Raw genomic sequence first — 22,586 nt, forward strand, 5'->3', positions numbered from 1 at the left:
TGTCAAATTGATCACATGGTATATATTTCAATGCTTCTTGCACAGTGTGGTTAGCACAATTTTGTCAGGAAAGACCTATACACTGCCATGCTTCATGATATCAGAAGAGTCCACCCTTTGACTACAAGATATAGCTGGGCAATTCCACGGTAACGGAATTACAAATCAGAGAATTTTGGCTCATATTCTTTCACCCTGTATACAGAATTGATTACTTTGCCTTCTCTTGATACATTTAAAAGATGCAGAGGTACTCACACTGTCACCCCAAATACAAATTTGTTAAATGTTCTCACTTGGTTGGTTACAAAGGAGGTCTATGTGCGATGGTAACGGAATTACCAGAGAATTTAGTCACAACTTCAACTCTGACTTTGGGAGTTGTTTCTCTGAATTCTATAACACATACACTGTAGGTTGTTATCTGATTTCATCTTTGATTGTCTCGACTTCAATTCGGTTGTATTGTTTTTCAAATATTTCATCACATTTTCCAAGCAGCACGCTTTTTCCCTGTAAAGTCAGTGGTAACGGAATTACACAAATGGTAACGGAATTACTCCTTCTGAAATACACTGGAAAAAATACACATTCTTGGTACTCATGTATTCTGAAATGTCTTGATAAAGATTGTTTATGCCTTTAGCTATAATATAACCACTAAATAAGTACTCTCTAGCCTTTGACCTTGAACTGCTACAAGTGTATAGGTGCCAAATGAGTTTTTATTGTCAAAAAACATAAAATGTTCATGCTAACGACTGTGATTTGAAGTTGTAACTACGTCAATCAAGATCTCGTAACTTCTAAGTACCACATCCATCAAAATTTGTCTACTTTCAAGTTAAAAATTTCACACTCTCCAGGTAAATGACATCTAAGACACATGGTAACGGAATTACGCTAGAATAGCCCTACACAAGTACAATTCTATAAATCCAGTCAACAATACTCAAATTTTCTTGTATTTCTTTTGTTGATATCATGCAAGACAGATTTCTCTGTTTTCTTCTTCCTAAATATGCCAATAATTGACAATATGTGTGAATTACTTACAAGTATTCTACATAAATATTATGTGCACATGCATAAGAAAATAATAAAAAACTGTCCGGATTGACACTGAATTTAAATCTAAATCATAAGTGCCAATTTACAGTGCAAGAGCACAGTGTGCAGCCCCATCATTGAACACAATGTTTAATATTAAGGATGAACACTAAAGATGCTTGAAACTTTTAATTTGTTAAGTGAAAAGATGCAGTTGTGGTTCAGTGACAAATATAACAAATTACAATTCAATCATAAATAGAAAAGAAAATTTTCTTATATGATTATGGTACTGCACCAGTGCTTAATTATTATCATCTATATGTTGTGGCATATATTAGTCACTAAAAACTTGTGACATTTTACTAATAGCTGAAGTTGTCCCCTGGTATATAATGTAGTGCATAATTTGATAATTCCCTTACAGTGTAAGTCCTACTTAAGCCCACCAAAATAAAATGAACTAAACTAAAAGGAAATAGAAAACAGCAAAATAACTTTAACAAACTACAACTTTTTGAACCATTAGAGTGAGTCCACCAAATTCTGTTAATTCATAGAAAGGTAAGAGGGCCTCTTTTATCCATCTGCAGCTCACTGTGTTAGAGTTTAGATTAATCAACCTGTGAATAATGTTAGTATTTACTTCTGACCACACAACATTTCCAAATGACATCTTCAGAAACACAATCATGGCTTGGCCTATAATTTTCCTACAAGTTTCCTGTCTCTGTCTTTTTTCTTTGACTTTGTCTATTTTCTCTTCCTGAGTGTTGCCATATATTTACTCACAAGAAGTGTGCATCTTCTCTTTTGCAGTAAGTGTTATTTTGACTGCCTGAAAGCAAATTATAAAATACACTGTAATGGCACTTGTATGAAAGGAAACTGGATTGTACAGCAAATGGTAACATGAAGAGTAAAGGTAGAAGCAGAAGCCCATTGACTTTAATATTTAAAATCTTCTTAGGATTGGAAAGTAGAGGCCTAAATGTTACATTTTAGAGCTGTATCACAATTACTGACAGGGTAAATGTTCATCACAAATGGTATTTTTGTCTTTATTCCTTTTAAAAAGAAAGGATTAAAGAACAAATTTCAAAGGGTAGCAGATGCTCTGTATCAAATGGGCATGAAAATCAAAATATATGTCTCTGTGGAGGAAAGATCTAAGAAACAAATGAAAGAAGGTAATAGTCATACACTTACCATTAAAGATAAAGGACTTGAGGATGAAAACAGGACATGTTCAATAAAAGGTCAGACTATCGACTTGGTGATAATAAAGCCTTTAGCATACAGAAAGATCAAAGGTGTCACATTCAGTGGGCATCCCGTGTCAAGTAATGACTTCTATCACATTGTGTATGATCCTTCTCTTAAATTCTTGATCTTTCCTCACAAAAATTATCCTGTTCATTTCTCTCTGTCAGTAGCAGTGCTCTCTTTTCCTTTTAAAGAAATTTTATGTCCTTCCTCTTCTTTGTAACCTTTGTTCAATTTATGCTGCATCACATCCATTTAATAGTCCCTCATCACTATACTTAGATTTTGTATGAAACCATGAGACTTTTTAGCAAGAAAATATACAAATTGATATCTCAGAATTCAGTATGATTTTTAACATTTGAGAATGAGTATCTGTAGCAAACCTTATAAAGTTATCAGTTAGCACAGTCTCCATGTACACATGTAGTTCTTGTACATGAGAGAAGGTGAAGGAAGGGAGGAGACTTTCAGCACAAGAAGTCTTGTCAAGCGTGTACCCTGATGTCAGGACTCACTGTCAGAGGCATCCAGCTACACTGTATGCTGAGTCATGTCAGTGTATCACACCATACATATATTTCAACTTTCACTCCTTTACTGCCAATCACTAACACTGTTAAGCTCAATAATAATGCCCTGAAGCTATTTCATGGACAGTTCACATACATATTGGCACGAAAGTAGGATATGTCATTCTCTTCCATATTAGATGTGCGTGTAATTCCGTTACCATGTTATTCCGTTACCACAATTACAGAAGAACTGAAGGAGATATTTCACAAAATGTTTTGTGACTTTTCAGGGAGTCACATGTAGAGAAAAAATTTACAAGGGGAGAAAAAAATCAGTGATTAGTTTGTTCAGGAGAAAACTTTTTTCAATTTTATGGTAACGGAATTACGTCAATTTGTCAGTAGATTTTGAAAATTTCTCCAAAAAATATCATAATGAGAGTGACTGAATGCTTCATTAAATGTGATTGTTGAAGCATAGGAATAAAGATGTGGAAGTATGGATAATGCAGAGATATATTTAAGTTGTTTCATTTTAAATTTTCATTTAATATTGTAAGATTTTAGATAAATACAATAAATAGTCTTCCAACTTCAAAAGTGTGTACAACAAAAACGAGGAAAGTTATTGGTAAAGGATTTTTTGTTTCCGTAAATACAACAATCCGTCTGTACGGGAAACTGAAATTTCTGAGCATTTACTTAACTTTGAATTTTGCTGTTTTTGCCCTTCCCATACGGAATTGCCCAGCTATGAAAATAAAGTATAGACTATGAAATACACAAACAAAAAACAAGGGCAAAAATTATACCATCAACTTCCATTTGTTTTTTCCACATGCCGATCTTCTTTCGATGTCATCCATATGTGCTGATGCAACTTCCAGTATGGGTAGTATTTTTTTCCTCTCTCACTTTAATCCTTGTGCATCATGAATCCATTTCCATACAAGCAAAGTGTCTTGGTATCAAAGCTTACCTTAGTGCTATGATGATGATGATGATGATTTCAGCTAAGTATGACAGTGGCAATATGATGTTGATGATTACAACGATGATGACGGGGAGCATAATGGGGACAATGATGATGATGATGATTATGATGATGATTGTTGATGATAATGACTTCCATAAGAAACCATCGTGTTGCCACAGATATCGTGAGTACAGATCCTTGCTGGCTGCCGAGGTGATCCAACTCCTCTGCATCGTCCCTTCCTTCTACGACCTCCTCCTGCAAGACTCCTCCTTGGCCCAGTTGGTTACCCAGGCAACAGGGAGTGCATCAGCAATGTCAGGAGTTGAAGCATTGATGGAGAGGATAAAGAATACTGGGGTAAGAACTTACAGACGTGCGAATCACTTGCGGGCTTCTGGTGAATGACATGAGATGAAGGCACGGTGCTGAAATGTGCAACCTCACACTTTCGAGGCTTGATTTAGGGATAATAGTAACAAGTCAGTTTATTAGTAACAAGTCAATTCAGCTTTACAAAATAGTCAAATGTGTCACTTTTATAATGAAATATTATTAACAGCAAGCATAGTATTGAGGTGAAAATATGCGTGGGCTACCTGACTGTACTATAATGTCATATTTGTGATACTTCCCGAAAATGTCTGTCTCTATTAGGTGATGCTTTGATAACTAACTAAATGAATAGCATTGTGACCTCATCCTGTAGATTAATATTTCTGAGATGAACTTGTGTTGATGCAGAAAAAATAGCTAGCAGATGAAAATTCTGTTTTATAATGACAGATGGCAAGGTTGACGACCAAAGAATCCACAAAATTTCAGAATCTATGCAGTGTACAAGGTCTCTTAAAGTCTGAGTGAGCATTGTTTTCATATACATGTATTCCCAGGGTGGAAGCCATCGTACAATTGAGGAGATTTCAGAATATTTGATGGAGTCCATTCAGAGGAACACAAAGCGGGTGCTGCACAAAAAGATCTCAACCAAGAGTTCGTCTAATTACGTGCTGGAGGTAAGACTACCACAGACTCTGTACCTTGCCCTGTCTGACAGTTTATAAACTTTTTTTTTTTCTTTTTGTACCCTTTGAAGTGTATCCTGGGAGGTAGTCATTTCAAATGTAATATGGAGTTTAAATGTCTTAAGAGCTTGTCACTGCAATTAAATCTCCATACTTGTTACCTGGCCAGCAGTGTGATTTATATGTCATTGTCATATTTTTATATATATACAAACTGTCGAAGCTTCATAAACATGCTTGCTAAGAAATGTCAGTGAAGATCGAGGAATAAGTTTGCATGGTCAGCTTCAATCTTCTCTGCAAACTTTACACAGAAGAATGGCAGTATCCCACTTTGGAGTGATATTGAGAATGTTTATCTCACGCCATATTGTCCATTTTATATCCCTAGACTCCAAGAGCACTGCCCAAGCGGCCCCAGTCTTCTCCCGTGTACGCCAGCAACTTCCTGGCAGTGGGTCAGCCCAGTCCTGTGGGGAAGCCGTACTCCCGACCCACCACTGGCAAAGGGACAAAAGGGACATGGCAACCTCATTCCCATCAGGCCAGTAGGCCCGGGACAGCATCCTCTATCAGGTCCGCAAAGTCGGAGCATCTGCCGTCATCCAGGAGCGTACAGTCAAGGTCGCCAATGGCAACCGCATCCTCAATGTCAACTTCATCTGCGTCACAGGATGTGTGCCGGTTTCCCAAGAAGCAGGAGCAGTGGACGCCAGCTAAACCACCGAGGCTTGGCGACAAGGTACTCCTCGGCCCCCAGAATCTGGCCTACATCATAGCTCTGCCGGAGTATGATGTGGCCCTGCTGCAGATGGAGTCAATCCCAGGTAACAGAATCCTCTCCTTTTTCATCCTTTCTCTATCTATCTCTCTATATCTCTCAATAGCCATTTCTTTATTCTTCTTTTTCTTTCAATTGCTGTTTGAGTATGCTCACGGGGCTGTTTCACTCAGCTTTAAAATCGCTCCTACATTCAATTCAACTGATCTTAGATACAATTTTGAGATCAATCAGTCCTCAGAAGTTAGAAAGTGTATCACTATAACAGCCATATAAGAACAATGTCTTTCACCCACCTTGCCACATCTTGAATGTCTCTTTACCAAATTAGACTTGATCTAAATCTGTTCCAACTTTGTGTTCAATTTTTAGCTTGATATAGTTTCCATGTTAATGAAACAGGGCCCAGGAGCATACAGAGGCCGTTCCTTGCTGGTCAGCACTAGAAAACTTGTCACAAGGATCCACTTTACATGCAAGAAGAGCTGCGTGTTGTCAATTGTGTTGCATAAGAATCACTGGTGCATCAAGCAATAATGCAAAATACAATCAACTCGAGCTGTCCTGTCATAAGCACTGCCCTGCACACTCATCAACTCAAGTATTTCAGAGCTACAGCTTGAACTTGAGAACACTGAGTAAATCATCCTTTTGGATGTGATTACAGATTACAAGGTTTGAATATCTAACTTCTTGGTTATTTTGTTTGTGTGCTGTCTGCAGAGCGCTTATTATTCTGTCGTACAGTTTGCGTAATTATCATAATTGTAATGTACAGGATGATGTATGGTAAGTATAAATTTTCTCACAAGTTGCTTTTGACTCTGTTGTAGCAACGATGCTCTTATTCAAAGGAAAGAAGTTCTCACACTTCTCACTGAATCTTGTGTGAGCAAATCCATACAGGAATTTGTGATACATGCCTGTGAGAAAACCTCTGAAATCTTTTTGCTGCACCAAAAACTTATGTGTTTCACCCGGAATATGCAGCCACACTATGTACGACCACACAATGCACCAGCATCACAGTTTTCACTCCGTGCCTTTAGTAAATGGACTCCAAATTTACAACAAATGCCAAAATGATTTCCTATATTGACGCTAAAACAAAATATAGGGCTTATACATTTCGTTTGAATACAAAGACCCCAAAGGGCTCATGAAACATTTTGTGCATGTGTAGACTTCATGTTGTGCAACTTCATTATGTGTATGATGAAATTATTGTCACTTGGAAGAAAATCATCTTTACTTGGAAGAAAAATAATTTTGTTTTGAAGAACTATTTGACAATCACATGCTTATCACCCTATTCCTTCCCTTCACATTACTTCTGTCAGATCTATCCCACGAGTGGAAAGGTTTGTTTGTTGTCCTCAAGCCCAGAGATGAAAAGAAATGTTGTTGTGTCATGTGTGTGTGATCAATAACAGTCTAACATTTTGTTTTGATGATCACTAAAATTATCCAAACAGTAACCAGAAACGAAATCATGTTTGTATGTTTGCCTACCTATATATTGTCAAGTGGTGTGCAATGGAGAGTGTGGGATGTATTCAGATGTCCTAATGTCATTCATGTTTTGTGGTTCATAGCATATTCAAAACAGAGAATCTCTTTGTAGTATCTCACATTCGCTAGTGATGGTCATTTGTTATAAAGTGAAAAGTTCCCCCCCTCAAGTTTTGTAGAACCTTAACATTGCATATGAAATACAAATTAAAGGTTAACTAGTATGTGCCAGGCAAAATATTACACAGATTTGACTCTGGCATACATACTGTTATGGTCTTAATATGGAAAGATACAGCCTTCTTAAATAATACCTAAAATTTCCCTTTAGGTATGGTTGTCTCATCATATTTTGTCTCCATTTTGTCATGCTAGATCACCTACTCATTCTCCTCTTCTGAAAAACAAAAAAGAAAGAAAAGCAAAGTTGCTTATGTTCTGTTTATTCCTCAAAATTGTAGGGAAAAGATTAAACACCTATGAAAATGAAGTCTTGAAAATCTCATTATGAAGGTTGTAATATTTCCTTGTCCCTTTTCTCCACAAAGTAGCTATGGATACCGGAATTTGACTTGTAATTTATAAGCTTCTGTTTGCAGGTGTGCCTTGGTGCATGAAAGTTGCCGTTGTTGTTGTGTATGAAAGTTATCATTATTGTTTACTGAGTTTCCCTGGCATAATACTGAATATCTCTTAGGAAAAGGTGCTGTGCTTTGTGAATAGTGTAATAACTTGATAACTTTGAGTGAGTTGTCAGTGTTTATGGGAAGTAAAAAAAAAAAAAAATATATGTGATGGCCAACAATATTACAGAGTTAAATGAACTTAATCCCAAGATAATGACATTGTTTAACAACAATTCATCCCTTGAGGCATAAATACTGAGGGAAGTTGTGTCTTTGTTTGAAGGTGATGCCCATTGTTGGTTACAATGTACTGTACATTGTATATCTTCCTTTTTATCCAATTCAGTGCAAGTGCAAGTGCTGTTTTGATGTACGTGTGGGTCTTTCTAGGTACATTGTAAAATATGTTGAAAGAATGAACGTGTGCAGAAACTAATACAGTGCAGTTTTTAACTTCATTGTAAATTCAACCTGTGAACACCTGCTGTTTTATATACTAAATGAGTAAACGTACCTGCATTTTAATCCGTATCACATCATGAACAGTCATCAGGATGAAGCAATGAAAATAAGTTCTGTTGCAGTGATGAATTAAAATGTATTCTGAGTTCATTCTATTTCAATACGGTCACTCACTTCAGCTAAAAGCTGTTCTTCAGTGAGTCTGTGATTACTAATGCAAAGGCATGACACTGCCATAGATAACCCCCCCCCCAAAAAAAAAAGGAAAAAAAAAGAAAAAAAGAAAAAAAAAGAAGAAGAACTTATTCAGGTGTGAGTTTCTTCAGTATGACTCCCTCTACAAATGAAATTTGTTAAGATCGCAACTGCTGATCTGTAAATTACCATTAACAAACATGTCGGAAAAAAGGAACCAGTGGGACTCGAACCTGTCCCACTGGTTCCTTTTTTCCGACATGTTTGTTAATTTACAGATCAGCTGTTGTGATCTTTAACAAAATTACATTTCATTTGTAGAGGGAGACAAATTGAAGAAACTCACACCTGAACCTCCACCCCTCTGAATAATATCTTGCCTTCAAGTAATCTGTTGTTGACCTTTTCAAGTCCACTACCAATGAATTCCATCAACATTACATTAAGACATGTTGCTGGTTGTAGTACCAAAAAAAAATGTTAAGGAAAGAGGAAGTTCTTTCTTGGCCTACATGCGCCATGGCTGCAAAACAGTGCCATTGCCATTGCAGAGTATACTGTTGTTGTAGACTAGAGATAATGTGTGAAAGTATTTCCATTTGACAATTTCTTAACCTGAAATGTCATCATTTTGCCTAGTAGTGTAAGTTTGTGTAATTAACATTCTCTAATTTCCTGTTTATTCTTTGAAAATGGAGTACTAATGTGTACCCAGCTAAAAGTACATACATGTACATGTATTTAAAAGTTGATATCATGTTAACACAATTATGTAACAGTATATTCGGTTGACCATATGTCATTACTGGAGATCCACTAATATAGAGTCAGTCAAGTTGCAGAAGGTTGTGAACTCCACAAATCCTCCAGTAGTGACTCTCTGCATCTAAATCTGTGATGTGTTCATCACTGCTACGGTTTAAAATAGGGAGCTTTTGATTTTGAAGCGCGGACGTTTGAGACGACGAGTGGGTTGGAGGTTCTCCTCTTCCCTGCGTCGTGTTGAAAAGTAACTTTAGAGTACGCTGGGGCGCAACATATAAAAAATAAAATGGCGCCCCCATATGATTGGTGCATCAAGTAGCTCCCTACATCACAAATTGTGCGGACGTAGAAATAGCCAAGAACGCGTAGTGAAAAACTTAGATGACGCAAGCTAAAAATAGATTGACATGACGCGCGCTTCTGCGCATGCTCAGAACAATGTTTTTCCCTCTGAACGTCCCCGTCGCGAAAATCTAAAGCTCCCTAATGAAAAATGTGTGAAGGAGGTGATCATCATACTGGTCAGTGTAAATTCACACACAGGGTTTAACCCATTGACATCAGCTGATTTTGCTATAATATGCAATGCCTGTAGATATTTGTCTGAGTATACTCAGGGAGGAGGCTTCAATGAGTTAAGTAGACCATGATCATTGCAGTCCGTAAGTATTGCAATGTGGTAAGATTCCCATTAGCTTGCCAGCTTCTGTTTTACTTGGCAGACAAAATTTTGAAGATTTTGAGAGTTGGAGCTTCTTGACAAAAGGTCCTTTATTGCTGGGGGAAAAAAAATTCTGAAAGTTGGAATTGTTTGATGATATCACTTCATTCAAAAGCAGTTGTCTTTGCAAGTGCTTTTATTTTACTAAACATGACAAGAAAGACTTGCTATGAATTCTTTAATGTATTTTTGCACCCGTAGCTCCCAATGGCTCCGTGGTGAGTTTCACTCGGAACGCGAATGAACACTACGCCTACATGAACATGATCCATATGGAGTGGGACACATGGCACAGGTACTGGAAGCCGATTGGTTCTGTGGGTGACAGGTAGGCACAAGTTTCATATTATTCTACCCTGACGTGTCCTCATCCCTTTGAGTTTTTTTCACACAGTGTACTGGTAATTCAGGGATTGCTTGAAGGGATGATGATGATGATGATGATGATGATGATGATGATGATGATGATGAGGCAGTATTCACCTGTCGTTTCATGTCATAATCTGTATTCCACTGTGATGTCTTTCTCTGTAGTACATTGTACATGTTCCAGCACTTCATGCTTATTCTGTTTCATACCATGAATTTATCTTTTAGTAAAAATGGCTGGCTCTGATTCTTGAGGTAATTTATATATAATTTTTTTTCCCATCACTCTTATTTTTTGGCAATAATAGGGTATATCACTGGATACTTCCCCCCCCCCTCCTGCTTTGCTTTGATTTAGCTCATTCAGGACCAATTATCCAAAGTACCATTGGGATTATACACAGCCTAATTGCTACTTGTCCTGACGGAGTTAATCAACAAGTATAGCGTGGTTTGAGCTCATGCCTTACACCAGGCTTATGCTTGTTCCTCTTTCTATGACACTGCAACTGAGAGAAAATTAATCTCTCTTGCAAGGGATACCAACCTGACGTTGATTTGCATACTTCTTCCAGTAAGGTTCTGTGTATTTACTCACTTCACCTGCTCCGACTGGAGCAATGTGAAGTAAATATCTTACACGGCTACTTCTGAACATTATAAGCTTTCATGTCTTGGCTTCAGCTTACTGTCTATAAACTCCATGGTGCAGAAACTCCATCACATTTTCATTCGCTGATATCGTTGCAATGGTTGGTAATGATGCCCTTTGTTTCCAGGATAACGTTGCAGCATGTCCAGAACAGCTTTGAGACCAAGCCTCCACCGACCAGCCCAACGTCCAGCCTCAGCCCAAGGTCAGTAGACGATGCTGAGACTGAGACTACGCACCACACCACCCCAAGAGAATCGGTGAGACTCCACTCCCTGAGGTGTTGCATACATAATGTTATATACTGTAAAAGCCAAAATTTTGGTAGTGTTGAAATGTTCACACTTTCCATTCGATGTGAAACTGGCATGAAAATGAAACCTCCAGAATTCTTGACTTTCATTATGATTGCTAGTCCTGTAGAGTGAGTGAATTTGCTTTTGTAATGCGGACTAGTGTACCTTTTACTGTAACACGTGCAGCCAAACTCCTTATTAACCCGTTGAGGATGAGTCCTGAGTATAATTGGGCAGCTTTCTATGGGAAATGCATGTTGTGATGGCAAAATCAGCCCATCCTCAACGGGTTAATTGCTGTGGCAGCAAAGAGCTGTTTGAAATGCGTGCTCAGTTGTCATGATTGTCCGTGAATTAAAAACTGCAAAATTCATCTCACCAGTAGTCGTTTGTTGACAGCAGTAGATGGAACTTCATTGAGAGGTCACGTAAAGAAAATTATGATGCAATGGTTTTTGTGTCTTCTTTCTGTCCTACTTCTTTCTTTGAAACTTCTGTTATCTCATAACACAACTACTACAGGGATACATAAAGGTGCATAAAAAGTAAGACATAAAGGAAACAAACTGAATAATCATTAGAAATCAAGGGGGTACCCAAAAGACAACATTCTATGGCAAATACAGGAGTTAATACCTCCATTTCATTCATCCAAAGATTTCTGTAACATCACAATACTCTGTGCATGTGTGTGTATACGTTAACTCTGAATGATAGATGAGGTATTAAGCATTATTACCATTTAAGAGTGTTAAAAATAGCATTGCATAATCCTTCACATCACAATGTGTTTCTATTAGTCAAATATGGAACAAGAGTAGGGTCTCATCTTACGAAAATTGTTTCAAAAGCATGTGATGGAATTAAAACAATCTCTACAGAGTACCAAAGTGACAGATGTATTATTGTAAGCATCAAAGATACTTTTTCTTTTTTTGCATATTCAGCTGGAGAGCCTTCCCCAGTCCATCTCGATGCGATTCCGCGAGAAGCTGCGACTCAGCCCGGAGAAGATCCTGCCCATAGAGGAGGAGAGGGCGTCGCAGGAGCGCGGGTTGCTAGGGAACGGATGCGAGGAGGAGGTCTCGGATGCCGCCGTGGAGGCACAGAAGAGCGATGGCGATGCAGAGAACATGGGGGATGGAGAGGACAAAGAGGATGCAGAGAGGCAGAAGAATGTGACTGATGAGAGGCGGGAGGAGGATGGAGAGAAGAAGGAAGAGACAAAGGAAGAGGAGAGAGTGGAAGAGGAGACAACTGGTATCCATGGTAACGATCAAGAGGATGAAGGCAAGGAGGCAAAAGAAGCAAAGCTGTCAAAGGAAGACATGGAGATGCCAGAAGGTTAGTACCATCAAATTACCAGAATCTTGACTCTCATCATATAGTGCTTCTTGCCCCATTAAGGTGGTAATTCTCACTTGCAAATTGCCAAAAGATGTTTGCTGTAGCTCAGAGCAGCAGCATATAGGCAGGGCTCGACGCTAACGGTGGCCCGGTGGCCCGGGGCCACCACAATTGAAAGTCGGGCCACCAAATTTTAAAAAAGGGCAAATTTGGTGGCCCGCCTCGGGCCACCAAATTTTTTTGAAAAGTACGTCAATTAATTCGTAACTTTTTGCGCCGGAAATTAGCAGTTATATTTGTTTAAAGGATGGATGAAAAAGACTGAATGAGTGCCTGAGAGTGAGTGTTGCGAGTTTATTATTATCAACCTATTGTTGAGGTTTATTTATGAGTAGATGTATGTCCGACTTCCAATTCTTACTATGACTGGATAAAACTTAGATATTTGACTTATTAAAAAAAAAAAAACAGGACTTTTAATGTTTTTTTATTGTTTTTTTTATTCGGGGCCACCAAATTTTTCTCTCGGGCCACCACAAATTTGAAATTGAGGATTTTGGTGGCCCCATCGGGCCACCAAACAAAAAAGTTAGTGTCGAGCCCTGATATAGATGTCATACATTATAGCATAATTATGATTAATGATTCTTGTTTGTTTTTTATGAAAAAAAAAAAATGTGATGGTCTGAGGTATTATGTTTTCTTCAAGGTATAAAGCTAGAAGGAAGATTTCCATATCTTATTACAAAATAATATTACTCATCTCTAGAACTCTGGACTGTTTCTTAAAGGACAAGTTCACCTTCATAGACACGTGGGTTGAGTGAATGCAGCAATATTAGTAGAACACATCAATGAGAGTTTGAGGAAAATCGGACAATCCGTTCAAAAGTTATGAATTTTTGAAGTTTATGCTCAGTCATGGCTGGATGAGAAGACTACTACTTTCAGAAGTCAGGGGGAATGATATTACCCCTAACATAAGTCAGTGACAAGTCGAGGAAATGTGCACTTTACTCAAAAAGTCAAGTTTTGTTAAATTCTCTTTTTATTTTCCTTATATAGTTGTACGCATGTGACATCATACACTGTAGTAGTCTTCTCCTCCAGCAGTGATTACACAGATATTTTAAAAATTCATAACTTTTGAACGGATTGTCGGATTTTCCCCAAACTTTCACTGATTTGTTCTACTAACATTGTTGCCTTCACTCAATCCACATGTATATGAAGGTGAACTTGTCCTTTAATGTACAGGTGAGTGTGTATCACGGCATTGGTATCTGCTATAAGACAATGACCCAGTCTTTGAAGCCTCTCTGTGTCCTCTGCGTACAATGCTATCGCTAACACATATCCAGATAGTGAAATTTTATATGTGACTGTGCATCACAAAACAAACAAAAAGTCGCACACACTGATTTTGTGTGAGGACTGAAAATAGGTGAAATGGGTCAACCTAGCCAATCTTGACTTTTTCATATTTTCTGAAAGAGCAAGTCTTCTTTTACATTATGCTAAAATTTTGGGTAAAAAAACGGGCCGGAAAATGTGTTTTTCAACAGTATATCTCGAACATTTTTGGTAGAATATTGTGATTAGGTATGTCTTTAGAGTCCCTTTTTAATTTCTGAAAAACCTTGTACACACTCTTCACTTCAACTCAAATAACTTTTGAAAGAATAGGGCTACTGCTTTGAAAGTTGGCAGTAATTATGGACAGAATGTGTTAATGAGGCATGCTTAATTTCAGTTTAATCTGATAATCCCATCATTGTTGTTACTTGGGTAGTTTACTTCCTGATTTTTGTCCCATTCATCGCACAGCCAGCATGGTTTGGTAAAGATTAAACGCTTGAATAGACACTGTACTTCAGAGCCTCTTTTCTCAGTTCACACTTTTCCTGAGTTTGTGCTTTCTTTCCAATATTTAGATAGGTTAGGAGAGTCCATTTGATTTGAGTTATACACCATTTTAAAGCTTAAAGTCTGCTCTTTCAGAATATGTTCTTAACTAAAAATTAATGTCTAGCAACTTTTTGTTTGTTTTGTGGTGCAGGGTCACATATTTTATGTCATTACATCATATTCAGCAGGGTACAAAGTAAAGACTTCTCATTTCATACTTTTCCTCATTTCCACCAGACACAACGCTGACGGAGATTCTCAGTGCTCGACTGACGGAGAAAGTTGAGACCGCTGGGGATCACTCCGTGCACCACGAGGGGGATGAGTCCCTCTACAGTTGCCTGCGATGCGCCATGGAGAGCATCCGGCTCAACAACGACACCCTGTCCCCGCCCAACACCCCAACAGGCAGTGGGGGCATCTACATTGGGTGAGTCCTGATGCACACTTGGTCAATGATATTGTGGGTTGCTGAGCTGGCTCAGTGGTTGGTGTGCCTCCTTTCTGCATGGAAGGTCTGAGATTCAAATCTCTAATGGGAGACGAGGAATGGTGATGCCAACTACTGTACGTTCACCTTTCCCTAATTAAAAACAAACTTTTGTCTCTTGGATACTGAAAATGGAGGTTGCGGATTTGTTTCATGCATTAATCTCTTTTTGTTGTTGAATGTTTTGAAGTTTTCTGTGGAGCTCTTTTATGCTAGAAATAAGATTATGGTCATGGTGATGTGGTTAAAGGCCACCGCACACTATACAACTTTCGGTCGCACGACTGAGCGACTTTGGATCCAAAATAAATCACAGTAGCCTCAGAATAAATACGCTGTTTATTTCAGATCTCAAGTCTGTTTGCATGCAATATATCAAAAGGTTCTCACGAGAAAACTTGTCGAGCTGATGGGATTTGCTAGCAGGGATAATGACTTTTTTTGTAGTAATTTTACATCAAAAGTGTGAAATAATTAGGGCCTACAGTCAGTGTACCCAATTTTTATTCTTGAAGCGCCCTCCCGTTCAGTAGTGGGTAAGCAGAACGTTACTAGTACATGATGATCGAAACGTGCCCTAGTAATTTTACGGATTTGCATGCCGCAAGCAGGCTGTGTATATGATCTACTCTTGCACAATATGTTGTAACTGATGTTAGTAATAAATTTGAAAACATCACATGGCATCCATGATCAGGAATGCTTTCAAATTGCAATACTTCCAGCGTACCTTTTTGGGTAACATTGTGTATTTTTGTCATTACCCAACTAAATTGTGTTATCACAGCTTTGTTTTGCACATTCCTAATGCATAATGTCTCCATTTTAGAGCAGATATTAAAATTTTTTGCAGTCATATGGAAACTATGTTTTACGTAAATAAATGGCTACATATGTACTGTAACACCAGAAATATTTGCCGCATAAAATTTTCGTAAACAGCCACTGACATTCAGTGCATATAGTGGAGACAAAAGCTTTCATGTGCATTTTGATTTTTGTGAATCTTAACCCCTTGCAAGATGTGCAATGATTTCATGCATGCGAAAATTTCTGGTTTGAGAGGTAAATGTCATATTTGTGCCACTAATCCCCCACCCTTTTAATGGTATGTGCTTTGCAGAGGTGCTACTGAACGGTCAAGGAATGGTGCCATGGTCTCTCAGGTGGCCGAAGTCAACACCTGTTTGGAACACCGGAATGTTGAGGACTTTGGGTCAAGGTATGTTCAACACATACATTTTGCATGAAACTATTGAGGGTAAATCTTTTGATTTGCTGTTTGTGCTTTCGGAGGAAGAAGTTTTACACTCTCCCGTGGTTGTTATTTTGTGTGTATTTTTCTTGGAGTGATCTTCACTTGGGTTGATTAAGAGGGTGGATTGCCTTATAAACTTTGGATTTTAGATCGAACTACATGTGTTTGTAAATTCTATTTTTTTTGCGTCCATTTACTGTATGAGCTGAAATTTTCGCGTACAGATATTTTCGCGAATTGCTACTTGGAGGACATCTTCGCGTGTTGTTAATTTCGTGGTTGCGAGGGTCTAACTGAACTTACTTATTGGCACGTTGTTATTTTCGTGTGTTGTTATTTTTGCGGTTCAAAGGCGATTCGCGAAATTTGCGAAAATAAACCACTGTGAAAATTTCAGCTCGTACAGTATATCAATATGAGATTTTGCCTTTTACGTGTGTTTGTTTGCTTTTTGTCTTTCAGGTTATAGAGATTATATGTGCCCTTGATAAAAATAAAAGACTGAGGGTTGGTCTTCACACTGTATTCAGGTTTAAAGCAAGCAGAGAAAAGATATTGTGGGTTATTTTTGTTGTACATGTTTTAGGGAATGGTCACAATTTTATTGGGTTCTTCAACGGTTCCCTTGTCAATATTCCTTTATGGTCTGGATGAGAAATGAAGAGTTTCATTGCAAAATGGAGTAAGTGCCATTTTCAAACATTTTAAAGTAAGTACGTCATCAGATAGAGCAAGATTAAACCTTTCCAGTGATCCTCACTTTTTACAATACAAGGAATAAGTTTGAAGTTATGATAAAAAATATCCCATATTTTATTATCATTTTCTATGTTTCTGAGCAGCCTTAATAAAAAATATCTCAAATTGACATGAATGGATTTAAATCCTTTTGCAATCAAACTCTTTAAATAACTTTTAGGGCAGTGTTTGCTATGTGTGATTGCCGTAGCCAGGTTAACGTGCAATATATTTGAACTTGGAGTGTTATATATGTACATGTACTTGTGCTACTTCTTCTGCAATATGTGCGTGTGTGTTCTGCATTTTGGTTTCTTGGTGCATGCTGAGTAGCCCCGCCGGCCAAACGAACAGCAGACCAACCACAGCCATAAACACAGGTCGTGATTCTGCTCGTGCTCAGTGAGTGTCATCTTATCCTTCCTCTACTGTCCTTCTTTTTGTTTTTGTCTTACTTCTGTTTGCTTTGTCTGTGATAGCACTAGACCATACCTTGACTAGTACGTGTAGTTGAAAGGATTAGAGCTATCTAGTTCCAGTGCTTTGCATGCTTGAGTAGAAATTCGCTTACTCTTCTGAAACGCTAGCCCTGTTGTCACCACAAAGATTACAAGATTTTAAGACATCTGTTCATTTCCCACTCTGTACGTAGAAATTTATGATTGCAAAGGTACAAAAGTTCAGTACCACAAATGTTGAACTTACAAAAGAAGGCACATAATTGTCCCCATGCAGTAAAGATATTCCACTTGTCTGTATGGGATTATCATGTATGTATTTTACATGATTTTTTTGTTTTCACAACCAAAGTGTGGAAAACGTTAACAACCAGTTTGAATTTCAGTTCTATGCCGATTAATATATGATTTTCCGAGTGCTATATTCATACAATTTAATATGATGAAATAATTTGTGAAAATTTAAAAGTGCATAACAGCATGTTATGTGGATGATTTTATTATACCCCCGCCAAACGAAGTTTGAAGGGGGTATATAGGAATCAGCGGACGGTCGGTCGGGCGGTCGGGCGGTCGGTCGGGCGGTCGGTCGGGCGGTCGGGCGGTCGGTCGGGCGGTCGGGCGGTCGGTCGGGCGGTCGGTCCGTTGCAAATCTTGCGTCGCGAACTACTTCCTCAGTTTTCAACCGATTCCCATAAAACTTGGCACAGATGTGTGCCTTGGGTTGTAGATGTGCAAGACATATTTTTTGACAGTACCCAAAAGTACGTTGCCATGGTAACGGCATATTATGGGCAAAAATGGGTACAAATCTTGCGTCGCGAACTCCTCCCACAGTTTTTGATCAATTTTTATGAAATTAGGTACAGATGTTCATCTGAATATGTTAATGTGCAAGACACATATTTCCGCAGTGGCAAAAAGTGCGTTGCCATGGTAACGGCATGTTATTGGTAAAATATAGGGCAAAATGCTTCATGGCAAAACTGCTTCATCAGTGTTCTTCCAATTCTCATGGAATTCATATTGAATGTTTGTCTTAGGATATAGGTCAGCATGACACATTTCTTGACAGTGACAAAAAGTATGTTGCCATGGTAACAGCTCACATATTATGAGCCAAAATGATGGAAAATTTTGTGTTGCAAACTACTTCCTCAGTTTTTGCCCAATTTCCATGAAACTTGGTACAGATGTGTGCCTTTGGTTGTAGATGTGCAAGACGCATTTTTCGACAGTACCCGAAAGTACGTTGCCATGGTAACGGCATATTAATGGCAGAAGATCAAGGAAAGATCTTGCGGATTTAACTACTTCCTCAGTTTTTTGACCAAAGCTTATGAAATGTTGTTTTGACCAAAGCTTTGAAAAATGTTGTTTGGTGGGGGTATAACCAGTCGCTGTAGCGACATTTCTAGTTTATCCAGTGTTACCATTGCTCTTGATGTTACTATAAGAAAGATGATTTGTGAAAAATTGAAACAGATACAAATCATGTAATGTGGATAGTTTCATTGGTCCAGTTTTACCGTTGCTCTTCCATATATGTGACCCGCTACAACAAAAGGATCCTAAAGTCGCTGACGGGTGAGCCGAGCATGGCCCAGAAAAATGCTATTTTCAGGCCTTTTCTTTGATCATTTAGCTTCGAAATTTCAGCAGATGATAGAAGATAAATTAGACTACAAAATTATGTTTAAAACAGAAATCCAAACGTTTCGACAGATTTTGGTGAACTGACTTCAAACTCGATTTTCTCGGCTCACCCGTCAGCGACTGTAGGATCCTTTTGTTGTAGCGGGTCACATATGCTGTGACAACATTGATGGAGGTCAAGGGTAATTGTTAGATACTGTAGCTCATCTGTTGGTAATTACCATCACTTTTTATGGCAAAATATATACATCAGCTTATCTTTTTGATGCCATGTGACAAGATGTTGCTTTTATATGGATTCTTATGTGCCTTTCCTCATGTGGATGTGATTCCAAATAGTGCTGATGTTAAGGTTGTGGACCTACACATTTGGCCGGACCCAGGAGTGTACACAGACTACCAGAGAGAGCGAACCAAAGTGTGGGACCGGGCGGTCAATCGTCCCAAGTCATCCACTTCAGTACGCAGCACAGGTAACCATGATGTATTTGAAATGTTTCTTATTGATAATACCAGTCAAACTATGAATTACAAAATGTGAATCTTGTAAGCTGCACCAGTGGAAGTAAGAAGTAAAGTGAAGTAAAATAAAAAGCAACATGATTTTTTCAAAAGTAGGTCTTGAAAATAAAGATGATGTTCCAAATGTGCATGAGAGATTTTGATCAGCTGTTAACTGAAAAATGCTCAGTGCATATTGTCAACATTTGCATCGTTTTACATGTCATTTCTAAATACATCAGCTACTTTGCTGAGTCTTTATCAGAGTGAAATTCAACACACAGGATATTCAAGTTGTTAACCTTTTTTTTTTTAAGAAACAAATGGTATCCTACTAACACTAGGTGATATAATGCTATGTGTTTGATTTTTGCATCAATCCCAACAAAATCTCAAATGATTTTTCTGTCACAATTAAACACAAATATATGTGCCATGTGGTTCATTCTCATGTTCGCCTTCTGCCACACCCTACAGATATGCCATCCCGTGCATCCTCTGCTAAGAGCCGGGCCAGCACCCCGGCCTCCCAGGGCAGCCCCCTCCTCATCCAGATGGGCAACTACTGGCTGGCAGGGGGGCGTGACATCGCCTCCTGGGAGCGGGTCAGCAACAGGATGAAGACCCTCCACACTCCAGGCTGGATGGAGGGAACTTCGTTGCCACGGAGACCAAAGTCGGTTGGACCGTACAAGTACAGGTGAGTTCCTGTATCATACAGGGTTTCAATGTCACTCCAGCTGCCTGCGTGTGAGCAGTGTGATTAACCCGTTGAGGACGAGTCCCGAGCATACTCGGGCAGGTGTCTATGGGAAATGCGTGTTGTAGCAGAATCAGTCTGTCCTCAACGGGTTAAAAGAACCCTTTGTGACCTTTTCATTTGCGAAAGCCAGAAATTACTACCGATGTTTATACAGTTTGTCATAAGTGCTGCGAATGAATCAGAGCTAAAAGATAAGACATGCTCTGTTATCAAAAAAAATACAACTGAGTAACTTAATGAAGCGTGGATTGAGAATGAATCTTTAGGATCAAGATTGAGGTTGAGGCACAGTGTTGATATTTACAGAATGTTTGTATTCACAAATACAATTGTAAGTGCTGGAAGTGCTTGTTGTTACCTTCACATGTAACTTAGTCTGATATTTCTTTCATTCAAATCTTTTTGTTTTTTCTTGTGACAGACAACGCAAGGTTGTGATGGAGCGTCGTGCCAGATCGGCTGTTGGACCCCGAGTCAAGTCATTCTCCAGTCAAGGTAGCTTCAAGCTTCCCCCTCTAAGCCTGGTTCCCTCTAACACTGTGTGCTTTTAATGTCTGTGGGTGTGACAGAGAAAGTCTTGCCATTTATTTGCTCAAGATGTGTATATCGCTCAAGATTGTGTGAATTGGTTGAAAAAGAATATGCAGAGAATTGTTACACTTTGTTGAGAGATGTACATGTAGTAATGAATATTATACTGCATTTGAAGATTTTTTTTTTTCATATAAGTGATGCTCAGTGTACTTCATGGTTGTTGAAAGCCTCAATGCTTAGAATTTAGATTAAATTAGATAATTTTAAATGGCAGCTTTTCTTACATTGCTGCCCAAAACAGACCATGTCATTGTTCATTCATTCATATTTCATTTTAATTCAATGTACATTGTCACCACTCTTTCATTTGTTTGGTGATACAGGTCACTTTATAATATTTGATCCCCTATTTTTCCTGAAGCAAAGCCCAAAACTGGCCTCTGATAGATTTGAATTCCTCTTTAAACATCACAAATATCAAGAGAATTCAGAAAGCTCCCAAAGCCTGTATTTTTGCAGTCATGTATTCATTGCTGTTACACCATTTCCTGTAGATGTCTTGATATATATATAATCATGAAATGTCTTGAAACAATAACAACATCAAGAAAAAATAGACCGTGCAGGGTAAGTTAGGGATTTTTCATTGTTATTGTTGTTGATACAATCGAATTATTATTTATAGTCACTGCATCATTTTTTTTTTTTTTTTTTGCTCATTGATTATATTTGGCATAATGGGGGGGGGGGGGGGGGGGAGGGGCATTTGACAAGACTAAACTATTAAATCATTAGATTTTATTCTGAGCTTTCTCTCACCAAAAAAACAGACATTAATTATGACATTATATACTATTAATGTGTACCGTAGGTGAATACAATTTGATTTGTATTTTCTATGGCAATGAGAAGGACACGATGATGGGTAGACGTTGATAAATAAACAGTCGCATGTTTCTTCCACACATCAATTCCAGACATCCTGTCATCTCATCCACCCCCTTCCCCCGCCTCCACCGATCTAACCCTCACCGACCTCCAACTTGGTAACGAGGTCGGGCCTAGCTACCTCCATCAGGCACGTCAGCACAACTTTACCGATGCGGCTCCGGGCGGAGCCGCTTTGGATGAGGCAGCTCTTGGCGGGGCATCGCCCGCTTCGCGCCCCTCGTCTGCTGCCTGCGCTGTGCGCAGACCGACCACGCCCCCTTACGGCGCCCCTAAGAAGCCCTCTTCCCCACTCCACATGACTGTAAAGTTCTTGTAAGTGATATATGGAGACCATAAATGTTCTTGATTCTCCTCATGTTTTGGATATCTGCCCACTTCATCCGCATCACACATGGGTCATACTGTCCATCCATTATTTGTATAATAATTCAACCATTACCCATTACCAATTGTGGTCATAGTCAGCCTTCCAATTAATCCGTCCTGCATTCCTGTAAGAAATTCATTTCATAACTTTCTTCACTCTAAAGTGATAATTATTCTAGTGTTTCTATATATCTGAATGCCACTACTTATTTGCAGAGCGTGTAAATGATTGATCATTATTATGCACTAGGCCTATATAAATCACGATTATTTCTATCATTTTTTTTTTGTCAGTTTACGAAGTGTATGAAGGGGCATACACACACAGCATGTACTTTTGCAGCATCACAGTGATTCCAAATGAGTTGTGGGAGCACTGTGTATGGTGCATCAGATGAGGCTGAT

General features: G+C 38.6%; 1 protein-coding gene across 1 annotated transcript in view; it reads left to right on the plus strand.

The window, feature by feature from the left end:
• LOC139708335 (uncharacterized) overlaps positions 1-22,131 on the plus strand; it is a 30,990-nt gene extending 8,859 nt beyond the window's left edge. Inside the window, exons 13-26 of the mRNA XM_071620299.1 lie at positions 3,987-4,167; positions 4,701-4,823; positions 5,224-5,417; positions 5,457-5,659; positions 6,954-6,974; positions 10,096-10,222; positions 11,043-11,175; positions 12,159-12,414; positions 14,701-14,883; positions 16,082-16,178; positions 19,406-19,539; positions 20,045-20,267; positions 20,752-20,825; positions 21,842-22,131. Coding sequence (XP_071476400.1) covers positions 3,987-4,167; positions 4,701-4,823; positions 5,224-5,417; positions 5,457-5,659; positions 6,954-6,974; positions 10,096-10,222; positions 11,043-11,175; positions 12,159-12,414; positions 14,701-14,883; positions 16,082-16,178; positions 19,406-19,539; positions 20,045-20,267; positions 20,752-20,825; positions 21,842-22,131 — 2,239 coding nt within the window. The remainder of the gene's footprint in view (positions 1-3,986; positions 4,168-4,700; positions 4,824-5,223; positions 5,418-5,456; positions 5,660-6,953; positions 6,975-10,095; positions 10,223-11,042; positions 11,176-12,158; positions 12,415-14,700; positions 14,884-16,081; positions 16,179-19,405; positions 19,540-20,044; positions 20,268-20,751; positions 20,826-21,841) is intronic.
• Positions 22,132-22,586: the final 455 nt, after the last annotated feature.

Source organism: Diadema antillarum, unplaced genomic scaffold, assembly GCF_040938485.1.
Source record: "Diadema antillarum isolate AM-2024a unplaced genomic scaffold, OU_Dant_1.0 scf00000036, whole genome shotgun sequence".
Taxonomy (NCBI): domain Eukaryota; kingdom Metazoa; phylum Echinodermata; class Echinoidea; order Diadematoida; family Diadematidae; genus Diadema; species Diadema antillarum.